The following is a 16,093-nucleotide window of genomic DNA, read 5'->3' as shown; positions in this document are numbered from 1 at the left end:
TGAGAATTACTGCAGGTTTTGTAGGTAAATTCACTGGTACTTCCTGCATGGAAATCATCAGGCAGAGTAGCAAAGAGGAGTATGCAACTGACGGCCCCTGCTGTAGGTATTTATAGTGCATAAATTACATTTTCAGTAAAATCACTTCTCCAGCACAAAGTGATAAAAGTATTTCACTGATGCCAGGAGTTTATATGTATGTATTTGTGTGAATGTACGGTGGCCATTTTCAAGGAATTAATCTTGGAATATTTGCAGAAACTTCTTGAGGAGAAAAAAATAGGAGGTTCATGGTTTCTGCACAATTACTTGGTAGTTATGGGACCTGAAAATTTCAAACAGTGACTATAAGAGGTTTACTTTGAAAATCCAGACAAAGTCATTCTGACCTCTGGGGAGGAAAGGAAGGTTGAAAGATTCATATATCACTGAATTGGGAGTTTCCTTTCCCTGAGCAAAATGGTCATTTAAAACTGGAAGGCTACCGTGGCTGCCAAGATACCTTTTTTGATTGCATTTGGTAAAATCTTCACATGTCAAAAAATTGTGAGTTTTTGATATGGTGTTGGGGGTGGACTAACTTTTGAACTTTTCTATTCTGTTTTTGCTATGAAATTAATATAGATCAATATACTCATAAGAATTCAAGTTGTTTAGTAAAAAGTTCATTCAGGAAAATGTAAGTCTTTTCCACCTGCCCTGAAAAATGAATTGTAAAAATGTATTGACTCTGGGTCAATACACACATATGCATGCATAAAAATCCTCTTGCTCTTTTATTTTTGTCTGTTGGTTTACCAGGCATTTCAGACATGTGAAGATTTTTTGATGAAGGACAAAAAAAAGATTAAAAAAAAATGCCTGTGTCCTCATCCTTGGTCACTGAAAAGTATTGTAAGGTTTACTGACTTGCCTGCCTGTTTGGTTCTCCACGCAGCTGTTAGTTCACTAAAGCTGCTTACAGCACTTATTTTCTTTCCCAGAGAAGATTCTTTCATCCACAGGAAGAAGAAAGTGCTCAGCTCATCAGTCATTAATACTGTAGTACCTAAATTAAAAACATTTCGTATAATCTGAAAAGAAATACACATTACCTAAACGAATGCTTTGTAAAGAGCGATAGAGTATTCTGAAAAGCAAGTTTTTCCAAAATGTCATTTTTATATGAGTCTAATTCTGCGTCCAATAACCAAACATTTCACTTTATTACAGGAAAGTGCATGTGCAAAGTGCCTGTTCAAGAGCTGTTGCAGCTGGTTTTGGTGCCTAGAAAGGTGTTTAAGATACTTTAACCAGGTACGCTCTGTCATTTCTCTATCATTTGAACATCTGCAAGCTTACTTGGAAACTACACATGTATCTAGCTCCATTTAACACTAGTGCATGAAAACTAAAGTTAGTTGTTGGCCTGCTAAACGAAAGAAAAGTCATTTTCAAGTTAGGTGGAAAATGTTAGCAATAAATAAGGAAAGTGTTAGCAAAAAATACAAACATGCAAGGTATTGAGTAAATGTCCAAAAAAGATTGCTAAAACAGCTTGAGATGGCCCTTTCAGAGGGGCCATTTCCACCCGCTGTTTCCAAGGGGGTGAAGACTTAACATCTCTGTGAGTTGTGCCAGATGGACTCCTGAAATGTGGTGTGTGCAGGTGGCAAAAGCAATGAAGAAGCAGGATACCCACTAGGAGATGTGTCACCGGACTAGGGAACTGGGTGTATGCAGCTTATTACTTCATTTCTATTAGAATCTGGGGACTTTATTTATCAAAGTTGGGACCCTTTTGTGTTAGACACTGTACTCAGCTCATGAGTTGCTTTTATAAAACCTGACAGGTTTTCTATATGATTCTCCCTTTGAAGTCCCTATTGAAAAAAAAAAAAAAAACAATTTAACTGTTGGCAGATTTCCGTTATTAATATATCTGCGAATATAAGTCATGATCATGATAAAATGCCAGATGATATAATGATCTCTTTCTTTGAAAGACATCTTTGTTTTGTTAGCAGTTTGTTTCAAAAGTTTTTTTTTTTGAAATTTCTGACGTGTAACACTTTTTTCAGACACTTGACTCCTACTCTTTCCTTCCTGATCCTTTCTCCAAGTTTTTTCACAACTCTATTTGCATCATTGTATGTAGTTAATTTTTTCTTTTTCTCAGTCCCTTTTTATTGTCTGGTGGCTGTGGTATCCTTAACATTAAAGGAATCAGATGTTGTTTGTGTTGATTCCTAACTCCGTAACTGTTGCCTCTTTTATTCTCATTGCTGAGGCCAATAGTGAAGTACACAAGACAATTCTGATAAATTGTCTTGAATTATTCTAATGTAGGTGCATAAATTAAACTTAATCCTGGATAACTATACAGATGAAGTTTTTCACTTATTTCAGCCTAGATTAGATACTTGTATGGCAAAATCTCAAGTTCTAGCTGATGAGTTTTCCAGACTTACATTTTTTCGGTAGATCTTATGGTCACTGACTTGGTGAGGAACCTCAGAGTTAGTTTTGACTCCAAGCATTCCATTTATAGTCACCCTTCCTTTGACTTCCTGCTTTTCAAAGAGATAGCCAGTATCCTCATGTTTGCTTTTTCCAGCTGTTATGTGCTATGTGTTTGTTTAAAAAAAAAAAAGCGTGCAAAGAAGTGTGTGCTTTCCGTATTTCTTTTGTAAAAGAGTTCCTGTTTCCTAATTTATTGCAAGAAAAGAAATATCACTTTATATATGAGTTAGATTTTTTTTCCTAATGATGATAATATGCTTGCTGTTGAATAATTGTTTGAACATCTTTTTGGCAAAGATGATAGCACTCCATGTGCTGCAAGCCCACAGTAATTTGGGAGAGAGAGAATAAGGAAAGCAGGAACATTTTGTAAGATATGTAATAGAAGTTTTATCTATATGAAAGGGGTAACATCAGGCTCTGATTAGTGCATTGCATAGAATGATAAATGTATCTATTTTTTTTCCTATAAATAATATATCAAACCTGATTAAAAAAAATGGTTACGACTGAAAATATAATCCAGTCTTCAATTTTGCAAATCAGTGGCCAAATGCTAAAATGAAAAAGAGGAGTTAAAGAGTCTACAGTTTTAAGCAGCTTAACATATGGCTTGATTAACAGCGCTGACCTCTTAAGAACTCTCATTGAAATCGGTGTAAGTTGTTGGGTTCTGCCTTGAAATTTCATCTAGTTGTTGAGCATGGACTCAAGAATAAGACTTCGTGAATTTTTGAAGTTTCTTGTACATATGTTTCTAACATTCTGAGAGTTTTTGGAGTATGCAGATTCTGATTTTTATATGAGTTGAAATTACTAAAATGTGGAACAGCTGTTACAAAAGTTGGTCCAAAACTCATTGTGTGTACTAACATTCCTTACTACCTTGTTGCCTTTTACCGCAGAATTACATTCATTATAGTAATAAGCATATAATTAACAGAAAATTCGAAAGTAATAGGAATAATAAGGAAAAGAAAAAGAAAGATTTTTGTTATAGTGCATAGATGATTTAAACTCTTTCTTCTCCTTCATTCGCAATTTTAATCAGAACTAAACAGAGTCTTTGTTTTCCCTCTGGGAAACTTGTGGATGAGAAACAGGTGTCAGAGGAAGTAGCATTGGTGATAGTGTGTGTGAGGTTCGTTCTTCCCATGCAGCACCAACCAAGGGCTCCGTTGTCTGAGGGTACTCCTGGGGCTGAGTGTGCCATCGTTCATGTGGGATTTAACACTGCCTTCGGCTGTTTGACAGCTGAGGCTGTGCCAGACTCAGCCGAATGTCGTTCAGCCTCGCACAAAAGGGACCAAAAAGGCACCCCTTGTCTTCCCATTGTGTCAGTGCTGTGCCAGTTGCTGACAGTTGCCATATTTCCAGTGGCAGTTTTGGGAGGAATGGGAATGTAAACCAAGTATCCTGTTCACATTGCAATGTGGATAATTACATTCGGCCTTCCGAAGATTTCCCTTGGATTTGCAACTGGATCCTGTGCTAAACTGCGGTGTAGTGTTGCTATGTGCTGTTAAACAGTTCACTCCTTAAGCTGTTCCATTTCAGTCATGGGCAAAGTGATTCATGTGTGTGTATAATCCATTAGTAACAATTGTAAAGCACTCTGGGTTCTATCTGGATGAAAAGTGCTTTCTGAATATAAAGTCATTATCCTTACTTGACAGTTCTGTTTGCCAACACTTGTCAGAATTACCACAGATTTTTCATCTTCTGGCTCTGATGGTTTCAGTATGTTCCAGATAAACATATCCAATCATCTCAAGTAAAATCTGGTAGATGGAACTGCTCTCACATAAAAAAGAATATACTGTTTTCTTTATGTGGTTTCGGAGCTACAAGGTCTCTCTGTCTCCTGCTCTTTTAAATTGTTGTGGTAAAGTCTTAACTTTTTATACATCAAAGAAATCACTTTTTTCCTTTATAGACTTTTTGCAATTACTTTGTTTATTTATTTATACACAGCATATCTATGGTGGGATAGTGTTGCTTTTCTGTGTCTGCTTTGGGTTCATGCGCAGCCAGTTGGCAAACAAGTGCTCCAACGTCCACACGTGGGTTTGCGATGGCGTTGCCGAGCGGCGGGCGCCTTCCCCGTTCTCCTCAGCGCCGTGACCCGCGGTGCGGCCTCCAGGGCCCGCGAGGGTGGTGGGGACTCCGGATGCTGATACTGAAAGCCACCGACTGTCTGGTGTAAAAACAAAGCAAAAACAAACAAAAGAATCAGAAGCAAGGCTGACCAGTAGTCTTATATCCATGGCAATTGGTCGTCTCTTAAACTTTGGGTGGAAGCCTATCAGGAGTTTGTGGCTAAATGCCTTGTACAAAAATGACCTAGATAGAGCCAAAATTCATGTATGCTAATGTAAATACAGTTCTCTTCTGCACCGCCAAATGCGTTCTGCTTCACTCCGTCTAATACTTCTTTTTCCTTCCAAAAACAATACTGTATTTTAATGTTACTGGCAAAATTGCTGCTAGATGTTAAGCTAGATTTTCAATCATTTTGAAAATACGGTTGACTAAAATTGCTCATCCTCAGTGAAATCGTATTTTAATTCTGTTTGTTTTTCCTTGTAGAGGCTTTACATGTGCTGCAAAAGGAGATAAAATTTATTAGGTTGTTATTTGCTCTATAAGGTGAACTGTGTGGGAGATAGAGATGAATGAAACTGACTTATTCTTCCTTTGATGCAGGCAGAACTGAACACTGTTGTGGTCTGTAGCCTGACAGTGTCTTATGACCTCCCTGAATCATTTCCAGTTTGCTAAATGGAAGTTTTTTTCCTGTCCCGCTTCCCTTAAGAAAAGGAAGCAAGCAACCAGTAATTCATGCCTTTAAGAGGGACGATTTTTGAGCTGCTCTGGCTGTGTCTAGTTTGGTTTTGTTTTGAAACTCCCAAATGAGAACGCTGTTGCAGCAATGCAGGTGCCACTGTTAACTATTGCAGTAACGCTGTGATCGTGCTATGGCAGGCACTTAAGGCAGGAGCCCTTTGCTTCGGCCCCTTTGGGTCAAATGCAGCCCAGATGCAGCAGTGAGCTGCTGCAGAAAGGAGACCCAGCTACACTCCCCAGGAGAGGCTGCAGCTGGTGGGTGACAGCCCTGGAGGGAGGGGGCCCAAAACCGTGAATGGGAATGCCGTTCTCTGGCAATGGTGTTACCTGTGAAGAGAGGTGGACTACACGCAGAAAGAATTGGTTTGAGGAGCTGGAGTAGTAGAAATAGGATGAAATGTATGATAGTTTGATATGATTAGCCTAAGGACTGAAAACAATTCTTGCTGTATCAGCTAGATGCTTACTGGTTGGAAGTGATGGAGAGTATTAGTATGTTTGCCAGCCATGACACAAAAGCCATCAATGGGTTTGTGCAGCTGCAGAAAGGGCAGAATCAGACCTAGGAGATATTGGGATGAGGTATTTCCAGTACAGAGGGAGATCAATTTTTACTGTCCAAGCTGCTGATTAAGCGGTCAGGCTTATCTCACCAGAGTGAACTGGAATATCCTGCTGTGTGTATTCTGACAAATGAAGGGTAAGAGCAAACATGTTTGCTATCTACAAGTAAATTCAGGAAGAGAAACAAAAGGGATGGTTAAGAGCCAAGACAAGATCGGAAGGAGAAGGAATAGATGTAAACTGTTCATAAGTAAATGTTGTCTGGAAATTGGGGAAAAAAAGGAAAAAAAAAAGGTTCCTAAGAGCAGGAGAGACAATGGTCTGGAACAGCACCAAATGCGACGGCTGGGAGGAGGGAAGGCTCTGAGTAGCTTAAAGAGGGAGCTTTCAACTTAGTAGAAGAACTTGCTTAGTCTGAAAAAGCCTGGAGGAAAGACTGGAAGTCCATTCCAATCCTACATGTCCGTGCCTCTTCAGTGGGGTCTCGTTGGCCCCTGTTGCTGCAGTTTCCCACCAGCATCTGAGAGGCATGATGTAGCGCTCACTGTGTCAGCAATGGCCTGTACAGCCGTGAGAGGAACAGCACTGTCACTGGCTACCGCTAGATTTTGTATTCTGAGGGGATTCCCCAGCTGTGCACTCATGAGCTAGGAGCACTTAAAAGCCCTGTCTGAGCTCCACGACACTGCACTTCCCCCAAGAGAATTGGCAGTAAAAAGAGAATCGGATCAGTCTGAAAATATCAGTAGAGCAGAAAAAGCTGAAGTGGGATGTGAGACCAGCGTCTCTCTTGTTTCTTTTTTAAGAAGATCTGTTGCTATAGCAATCGTCTCCCCACAAGCTCCTTTTATTAAAGCAAGCCCCAGAATGGAGGGCTGAATTCAGCTGTTACACAAAGTAGCAATTATTCTCAACAATCAGGGAACTTATGGCCTGGATCTGAGCCACAGGGCCTTTCTCATGAAACTAGCGGGTCAGTTTTTCCAAGACCCTTGACATTCTGTGTTGTGAAGCACAGAAGGATGTCTTCTTTAAATAGTTTTTTTTGCATACTGTGGTATTTGGAAATATGTAAACATTCACATTCCTTATTTATTCATTCTGACACTGAGAAACCAGTGTCTAGTTCCCAGGCTTCCAGCCAAAGAGGCTTGTGTTCTCCACAAAGGTGATGATACAGAACTGCCTTGCTAGCGCAAGGATAAGGACTGTGCCTGACCCACTGTCTCTCAGTCTTTCTGATCCATGGGACAGCACTGATGCCATTACTACTTGCATATCAACATAGCAGAGCCTACCATTTTAAAACACCAATGCATTAAACAAAGATTTTAAAAAATATTAGCTATGTTGACTCAAATTGAACCTACACCTAGCTCAGTATCTGTGCTCAGTGGCTGTGAGTGACTGCTAGGAAAGAGTGAGTACTCCACACTCCAGTGTGTTTCCCCATCCCCAGTGCCCTTTCTGAATCTGTTTTCAGCCTTCGGACCTCTTGAGCTGGTTATGATTTCTGTGTGTTTAATAACTCTCAGTGGATTCCTGTTCCCTGAACTTTTCCAGTCTCCCTTGAGCTCATGCAAACTTTCAGCAGCTACAGCATTCTTTGGCTAGCAGTTCACAGCTACAGACCGCAGCGAGAACTATCATCAGTTTTTTGAATCTGGCTTCTACTGGCTTCATATGGTTCCCCCTCTGCTTTGTCCTCACTCTGGAAGAAACAATGAGCCATCTAACCCTACCTACTCCCTTCACATTTTTCATGATTTTGTCGATCTCTTACCGCATCCTCCTTCGGTCATCTCTTTTCCAGACAGAAGAGTCTGGTGCACTCGGTTGTTCCCCAGACAGAAGACATTCCTTACCTTTTGGGTCATTCTTGTTGCCCTTCTCTCAAACATTTCCAATTCCTTTAAAGCTTTTTTTTTTTTTTTTTTTTTTGTATGAGAAAAGAGAATGCACTCTGCAGGGAAAAAAATAACACGTTTGAATAACCTGTGTCTAGAGGAAAGCAGGTTCCTCCTTGACCATAGCCTACCATTTTAGCCTTTGCAACTTTTTTTCATTTGAAAGGGAGTGGGATTTTGCACATACACAGAAAGTAAAAAATGCACGAGACGTCTGCGCTTCTTGGTCCAAAGTCTAGAAAGGTTTGCAAACATTGGGAATAACTCGTGTGTGTGTGTTAGAGTCTTTTTGTGGTTAAGGATGAGAGATCAGCAATACCCTTAAGCACAGCACTGATTTTTTAAGGATGTAGCTCATTTCTGTGCAGCTCTGAGTTTGATGGGAGCATATGTTTAATTAAAAATTAGATGTGTATTTTGTTAGTAAGAACATGTATGTTACTAAAGGGCTGGATAGGATCAGGATGCAGGTCAGTATAGGAGAACTGTAATGTATGGAGCAGTAGTCTGACCGAGAAACCCTCAAAACTTTTCATTAGAAATACGATCTCTACCACTTGCCTAAGTCTTCCCTTTGCACTAGGGGAGTAAAGTTCTTATTTTGTCTGAATTAATGACTAGTTTTGTAGCCTCCAGCAGCTCATTCATTTCTGTGTCTCTTATTCCCTTGGTAATATTGGATTATTACCTAGCTGTCCACCTTGCTTGGGTATTGTCTCAACTAGCTGATATTTATATTATCTTTTGAAGCTGTAATTGCTGTGAATGCTATTTTCTGTTAAGTGGTTTGTAACAGCTGAAATCCTTATGGAGGTCATATTCACTCCCCACTATTATTTTTCAATCTTTGCAAGATAACTGTGCTGGTTAATAAATATCAGAAATTCTTCTAGTTGCACATTCCTAAAATACCAAACTGACTAATTCCAGAGTGCAAACAAGTGGTTATTTATTTTAAGCCTAGAAACAGTGTTTGTACAAGTGCACATGCATTTTCAGCATTCCTTTTAATTTTTAAAAGAGGATTTTCTTTTTTACTATTTATTACAGATACACATTCTCTGTCTAATTTATTAGCAAAATTCATACTGACCTCACCAGATCAGGATCTACTTTGTGCGCTGGGCCTTAGTGCTTAAGGGACAGAAACAAACTCTGAAAAGCCATTTTTCCATTTGTGTCTCCGTTTCCTGGCTGCGAGTGGAAAGGATGAAACAAACATAACTCACAGCCCGTTGCAGAGATAGGCCGGCCCGTTTGGGAATGTTCAGCAGGAGCTGGAGCTGGGAGGCAGAACGGGAGGTTGACCTGAGGTCCTCCTGTCCCCTGCACTTGTGCCCTGGGCAATCAACCAGGTGCTGCCTCAACACCCTTCACTTATGGGTGACCAACACGAGCTTCGCTCGTGTTGGTCACCCATAAGTGAAGGGTGTTGAGGCAGCACCTGGTTGAGCCCCAGGGTTCACCTCCCTCCAGGTCCTTATACGCCTTAAGCTATCTGAGGCTATTTTGTATTTTTATTTGTAGTAAGGGAAAAATGTATTTTTGAACTAGAACTGTTTTGTAGTAAGCATACATAATTCACTTTCAACAAATCGATTTTTTTCAATCCCAGATGAAGCAGTAAGTAATCTAAACATTAAATACATGTTAGGATTTATAAATTCCTTCTGATCAGTAATCCTTTGCAAACTCCGGTTCTTACTGAGCATAACAGATGTAACTAATGTTTTGTGACATAACCACCTTCTAGTATTTTTGAGAAAAGGGAAACTATTCATAAGATTTGCTGGCACACATTTCAGGTATTTTGAGTGCTGTTTTTCTTAGTTGATATTTTGGACACTGATTCAACATTTCTTTGAAGAGTTCCATAAATGGGACAGATGTGCCAAGTTATCCAGGAGAGATGCTACAGTAATCCAGCCCAGGAAGGTAATGGAGCAGTCCTTCCTGCCTGTCATGGCAGGTGTCCATAAAGAGAACTCTCACAAAATCCCTTATACCTTAAAAACTGTGAGTGCCGTGGCTGTCTGGTCTAATTCTGCTGTTTTTTTTTTTTTTCCTCCCATAAGACTCACTGATCTAGTCTGGGATCCCTTTGCCCTTCAACAATCATTTTCAACGTTGATTTTGTTTTTCATGAAAAGGTTTTACAGCTACAGCCATAAGCTTAAATTTTGATAGGATAGGAATATTCTGAAAGGGCAATTTATAAAACCATTGTAATCATCAACTCCTAATGACTTGATAACAGTGTAATTTGCTTGTTTCACTTAAGCAGTTTGCCTCCAGTCTTGGTAGTACCTTCATAGCAAATAAATTAGTTTGGATAGTGTGACTACAGATGTTTTGTGGCAATTTTTGTCATATTCTTCAACAGAGTTAGACTAGAGAACTTTGGTATTTTAAAATTAGTAGCATAAAAGTGTATTCAGAAACTTATTTGGTCCATGTTAGACCATTTTCTACTGATAGGAATTACGCAGAAAAAAAAGTGAGATTAGAAGCATAGTTATTGTAGTCATTTCAAATAAAATTGTCATATTATGTAAAATAGCTTTTTATATATGCATTAAGTTGGTATTTCTGAATATCATTTAAAGCTTTTCACTTTGCTGAAGTAGAATCTAGATTATATGGGCCTTTACTGTCCATTTACATTATTATCTTCTCTCGTTTCAGCATGCGTACACAACGGCAGCCATAAATGGGACAGATTTTTGTACATCAGCTAAGGATGCTGTCTTTATTTTGGCAAAAAATTCTGCTAAAATTGCTCCCATTATCTGTTTTGGAAATTTTATCATCTTTCTAGGAAAGGTAAGAGTAAAAAACCTGCCATTCTGTAATAAAAAAGTGAAAATTCAGGTCCGATCCTCTTGTCTTTCCTTTTCCAAAGTCAATAAGGCTTTTCTTGAGGTTGGTGTTGTTTGGGCTTTAAAATGAATTTGGGGCAGACTATAATGCCTGAGGTGCTTACTCTTTTTCCCGGTCTTTACTCAGCTATTCAGCTGTAGAATCCTACAGCTCCACTCCTTGGCTCCACTCTTGCAGCTCCCCTTGCACTGAGTCTTTGGTGAACATGGTAAATATTGCCCCTGCCCTACAGAATTTACACTCTTCTTTGAGCACAAAGCGTGCCAGCTACACGATGCCCGTAGTGCCAGATGCAGGATGTGCTGTTAAGCACTAGCTGTAATGTGTGTGCCTTGGGATTTTGTTCATTTGGCTGTATCTTGTGGAGCACTACTACACTACAACGAGGCTGCATTTCTCTTGCCCTTTCCAGGTGTTTGTTGTGTGTTTTACTGTTTTTGGAGGACTGATGGCATTTAACTACCATCGTGAGCTGCAAGCTTGGGTAGTTCCTCTGTTGCTGGTTGGATTTTTTGCCTACGTGGTATCCCAGAGCTTTCTGTCTGTGTTTGAAGTGACAGTGGATGCCCTGTTCCTTTGCTGTGCTATTGATATGGAAACAAACGATGGATCTGCAGAGAAGCCCTACTTCATGGATCAGGAATTGCTGGTAAACCTGTGTAATAACAAAGACATTCGAGCTGTTACACACTTCCGGGGCTTTTTCTTTCCCAAAAACACAGTAATTGGAACCCCATGACCAGTGCCATTTCCAGCTCAGCATCTTAGAACGGGAGGGGCTCAAGGTTACAAATTATATTTTAGTTTATACAGTGAAGTAAATGGTTGCCTCTGGTCTTTGCGTATTAGCTATGATCTGTTGCTTTCTTCTGGCTATCCCCTGTAAAGGATGGCTGATTTTTTATGGCTTGTTAGATATATTACGTACTTAAAATAAATAGCTGAGCTAGCTGCAGAGTCTTATTTACAAAATGTTCTAAAATTAGATGTTTTTATCTATTGTGACTTATTGTACAGCAGGGGGCAAAAATAAGGAACAAGGAGCTCTTGTTGCCAGCAGCAGGTCAGGTATCCATCCGTATCCTGGATGTCGTAGTCCATGAAGCAGCCCTTCTGCTGCTTTGTGGATTGTTCTTTCTCTTTACCTTGGTAATTACTGTGTTATAGTGCAAGCATTTCAATGGAGGGTTATTGAATAGTTAGTAGTGCTGAGGAGCACTTCACAGACAGCTGCACCTGCAGTGTCTGAACGCACACGTGCCTTCTCTTGCATGTGAAGGTACTGGTTGATAATGCAGTTGTTTTTAACTTTCATGCTATTTTTTCCTAGTTCTGTCTTTTCCTTCGTGAACCATGTGACAAAGAAATTACTAGTGATTCATGAAAAACAAACTCAGGAGCCAGAATAGCTCATATAATGTGAGTCTTCTGGATGGGTTTCATCAGGAGCAGCATCATAAAACTGTTTTGTTTTTCTTTATTGCTGTTGTTACATTCCCTGTAATGTTCTTTGAATTCTATTTAAAACAAAAATCAGCAAAAAAGCAGCCAAAAGATAGGCTTAACCCTTTGTACAGAAGAGAGCAGATATTCTTTGGCCTTGACTCAGAAGCGTACTTAAGCACATGTCCTAAATAGCAATATGTTACTGAATGGAAAACTCTGAAGCCTTGACCTCTCTTCTTCTCCCTCTGTTTTGCCAAATGCTAGAATACTTCTCAAGCCAATTCTTCTTTATGAAAAGTCAGAGGCTTTTCTTTCTGCAAATCCAGATTTGGTAGTTGCTTCTCTTCAACTCTGATCTTGATTTCTCGTAGTCAGCCGTGCTGCAGGGGCTCGGGTGAAGGGAGGACTTCCCGTAGTGCAGGGAGGAGAGTCTTCCCTGCAGCACAGGCTGTGTAAGCTTTTATGGGAAAAGAGGAGGGCGGGCACGTTTGAGGTACATGTGCTCCTTCAGGCCAGAAGTTGGAGTTTCCCAGCACGAGAAGCTACATGACAAGGGGTGTGGATGTTACAGGCATCTGGAGTGGCTTGGGGAGGCTCTGGGGCCCCTCAGGACATGGGTGGAGAAGCGAGTGAATAGTTGCAGACAGCCAAAGATTTCTTGATGCTATAGGAGACATAAGAGGTACTTGATGCAGCCATCTTCCTAATTGCTGTCATTACCCTTGCTGTGTCTGCAGAGTCCCTCTCTATCAGTCAGTGCCATCCAGCTGGGGAACAGCTAACTTAGGTTTCACAGCCTGAAGGCTAATTGTCTTCCTTTACCAGATATTTTTATTTACATAGTGGTCTGCATTCCCATATGATCTCATTCTGATTTTTGCTTTCAGAGCTTTGTGAATCAGAGTAACAAGTTAACAGAAGAGCAAAAACCCAGAAGCATGAAACCCCTCCAGGACAATGAAGATGGGACAGAGCTCCAGCCTATGGTGAGAGAGAGCGTAGGCTGCGTCACTGATCTGCCAGGCAGCGTGTTGTTTGCTCTGCATCCTGAGAAGGACAGAGATGTTGTGTATCCTCCAATGTCCTACAGCAGCCAGCATGCCTGAACCCAGATTATTGTTTTTCTTTTTATTGCTTTCCCTCCCAAGGAAATCCTCTGCTGGTGCAAAATGGATGGGGCAAACACTTGTGCTCCTCTTTGCTCCCGTTGCTCTGTGTGTAGCAGAGGAAGAACAAGATGGGCAATGGCAAAGGGGTGGGAGAGCAGCTCTAGCTAGGTAGTCCTTCACTGGCCCAGAGCATGTTGGCTTGTCTGCTGGGGAGAAGCTGGAGCACTTGTTGCCTTCTTACTTGCATGCAGGAACTGCTAATGTTACACATTATTTAACTGCTTTTTTTTTTTCCTTTTTCTCTCTTCATAGACTTGAATGGGAAGTGTACCAGGAAGTGTGAGGGCAGAACAGCAACAGCAAAAGCAGTTGCAGGGAAGGAAGTAACTATTACCAATACCCTGGGACAAAATGACAATTCATTCTGTAAAGTCCTATTTTACCTTCTGCACTGATAAACTGACACACAATCTGTTTTTAAAAAAAATCTATTTTGTATATCAGCATATCTGGTTTTTATTAATATCCTATTATGATGGTCAACAAAAGCTGTTAATAAATAAATCCCCTGTAAGTTTCTATGGTGTCATAGTAAAAATACTAAGTTGACAAGGGAATATCTGGACAGAAGTGAAATAAAAGATATCAGATAAATAGTAAAAACAATGCTTTATAAGGAAACATTCCAACATAGATGTGAAATATTGTGTGTCAGGGAGGAATGTAGAGAAGTGACTTGTAGCAAGAATAAGGACATTAAAAAAAAAAACTCAGAGTCTTTCAGCATTTTATGAGCAGCTTTTGAGTTTTATTTAAACTTTGTACTTGAACACGGGTTATGCACTTTCACAGAGTCCAGCTTTTTCTGGCACTAGGGTGTGTCTAGATTTATCAGGGGAACATGATCTTCTCCTTTGTTCTTCTAAAGTTCCTTTAAAACGTGAGGTTAGAGATAGTAGGACGACTCCAACCAGCAGTTGCAGTAAAGTGTAGGAAATCAGTGCATCAGTGTAGGAAATGGGTTGTTACTGCAGATAAGTGACTCATCTTGGCTGCCATACGGAGCCTGAACCAGAGAGGAGAAACTTCCGAACTGTGACTAATCACAGGTAGAGCAAAGGTTGACAGAAACCCTGTTGGAAACCCTGTGTCTGGTTCAGCTACACACTGTGCTCATCAGTGCTGTGTGCTCGTTATCTGCCAGGCAATGCTTACAGGGACTTGTTCTGTGTTTGTTTAGCCAACTTCGGTCTGCTTCAGTAAGAGCCACTTGGAGAAGCTGAGGCATGTGGAAACGATGAAGAGGGAGAAGAAAGGGATTAATTACTTTCTGCCTGACAGATGAAGCTGATCATCTCTTGGCTGTGACTTGCTGGTTTGTGTTATTTAGAACTGGACCCTGGGGTGCTTTTGTCAAGAAAGTGTGTCAGATCTGGTACTTCTTCCTCCTAGACAAGTCCCAGTAAGATTAGTTCTGAAGTAACAGAATCTTTACAACCTAATAGTGAAGTTTGCCAATCAACAAAGTATATTTGATTTGCCCGCAAGTTATGTATATATATATAAAAAAAGCTGCTCTTGCATACTTCCTTTTTTTTCCCTCCATTCCTGTTTGATATTCCCATTGCCTAAGGTTTTGACCCTTCACTCAGTAAGCTTCACTTAAACGGTGAATGGAAGAGAGGGAGGGACATTTTAATTGAAGTTACCTTCTCGTTTCCAGACACTCCATATGTTGTTTGCAATTATGATGCAATGCCATTGCCTTCACTGCTGTTGCTGAGTGGAAAAAGACTCTTTAATATGAATTTTGGTGGGATTTTTAAATAAAGTTAGTGGAAGTCACTATTAATCAGTACTAGTGTGTGTTTCTCTAAAACAGTGCTGTAATGACTGTAGTTCAATGGAAGTTAAACTGTGACAATATGACGTTTTGAAAGTTAAGTGTAATTTGACAGCATAATTCAGAATATAGCTTTTAATTAGATTTTTCTGTACAAAGCATATTTTATAGCTTTCAGCTGCAACATGGTACTTCCCCCATCTCGCTGTATGTTTCACTAGTAATTAGCTCAACAACTTCCAAATGTAGCGTTCCCGTGTGGGCGGCAGGAACCCTCTCCAGAGGGATAAAGCTCCTCTGCAGAGGCTGAGGCTGTTTGGTGGCTCTTGCTGCCCTCCTCAGCAGTGTAGTGTGGTCAGGCCCTGGGGAGCAGGCTTGGCAGTAGGTGGAGGGGTCAGAGGTGGGCACAAACCCACGTGGACACCCCCATGGTGACCCACGAGGTGCTACTTTGTGTGGTGCTACCTGCGACGCTTGCAGCCATCTATCCAATGCAGCGCCCGCCGTTTCCTGCAGCTGCAGAGCAGAGGCTTCCTCAGGATGCAAGGTACTTTTAGAATTAAGCTTTTTAAAAATACGGGGTAAGGACTACTGTTGGAAATGGTGAAGTATCACAGCTTATTTTTTTACAGTTTGTATCTGGCATTGCTTGGTGTGTGCTTCAAACTTTAAAGTCATGACTCCTTTGGATACCTCTGTGAATGAAGAAAACGGATTAGAGTTTTCTGTTTGTTTTTTCCATCTGTGTCAAGGACTTGGGTAAATTAGCGGTGCCTGTGTGTCAGCCCCCTCGTTGTGAGGGGAAAAAAGCACTTTCTGTGTGGGAATAAAGCCCTGCTATTAGTAACTACAAACTTCGGGTTGCAGACCAGCGGGCACAAAGATCTGGATACATCATTACATATACTAAGCACATGTATATGGAGTTGTTGAAGTGAGGTTATGAAGATTACAGGGTGAAATAGAGACCTTGTTGGACATCTGCAGTGTGTTTC

At 40.5% G+C, this 16,093-nt stretch overlaps 1 protein-coding gene across 1 annotated transcript in view; it reads left to right on the top strand.

The window, feature by feature from the left end:
- The window catches only part of SLC44A3 (solute carrier family 44 member 3), a 35,835-nt gene extending 22,006 nt beyond the window's left edge, over nt 1-13,829 (top strand). The window contains exons 12-16 of the mRNA XM_088524444.1: nt 1,213-1,296; nt 10,506-10,643; nt 11,113-11,349; nt 13,034-13,132; nt 13,568-13,829. Of these exons, the coding sequence (XP_088380570.1) occupies nt 1,213-1,296; nt 10,506-10,643; nt 11,113-11,349; nt 13,034-13,132; nt 13,568-13,573 (564 nt within the window). The 3' untranslated portion in view covers nt 13,574-13,829. The remainder of the gene's footprint in view (nt 1-1,212; nt 1,297-10,505; nt 10,644-11,112; nt 11,350-13,033; nt 13,133-13,567) is intronic.
- The last annotated feature ends 2,264 nt before the right edge of the window (nt 13,830-16,093 follow it).

Source organism: Tinamus guttatus, unplaced genomic scaffold, assembly GCF_059628265.1.
Source record: "Tinamus guttatus ecotype Peru unplaced genomic scaffold, ASM5962826v1 Tinamus_guttatus_pri_ptg000211l, whole genome shotgun sequence".
Lineage (NCBI taxonomy): Eukaryota > Metazoa > Chordata > Aves > Tinamiformes > Tinamidae > Tinamus > Tinamus guttatus.
This window is presented reverse-complemented; position numbering and strand designations above follow the sequence as displayed.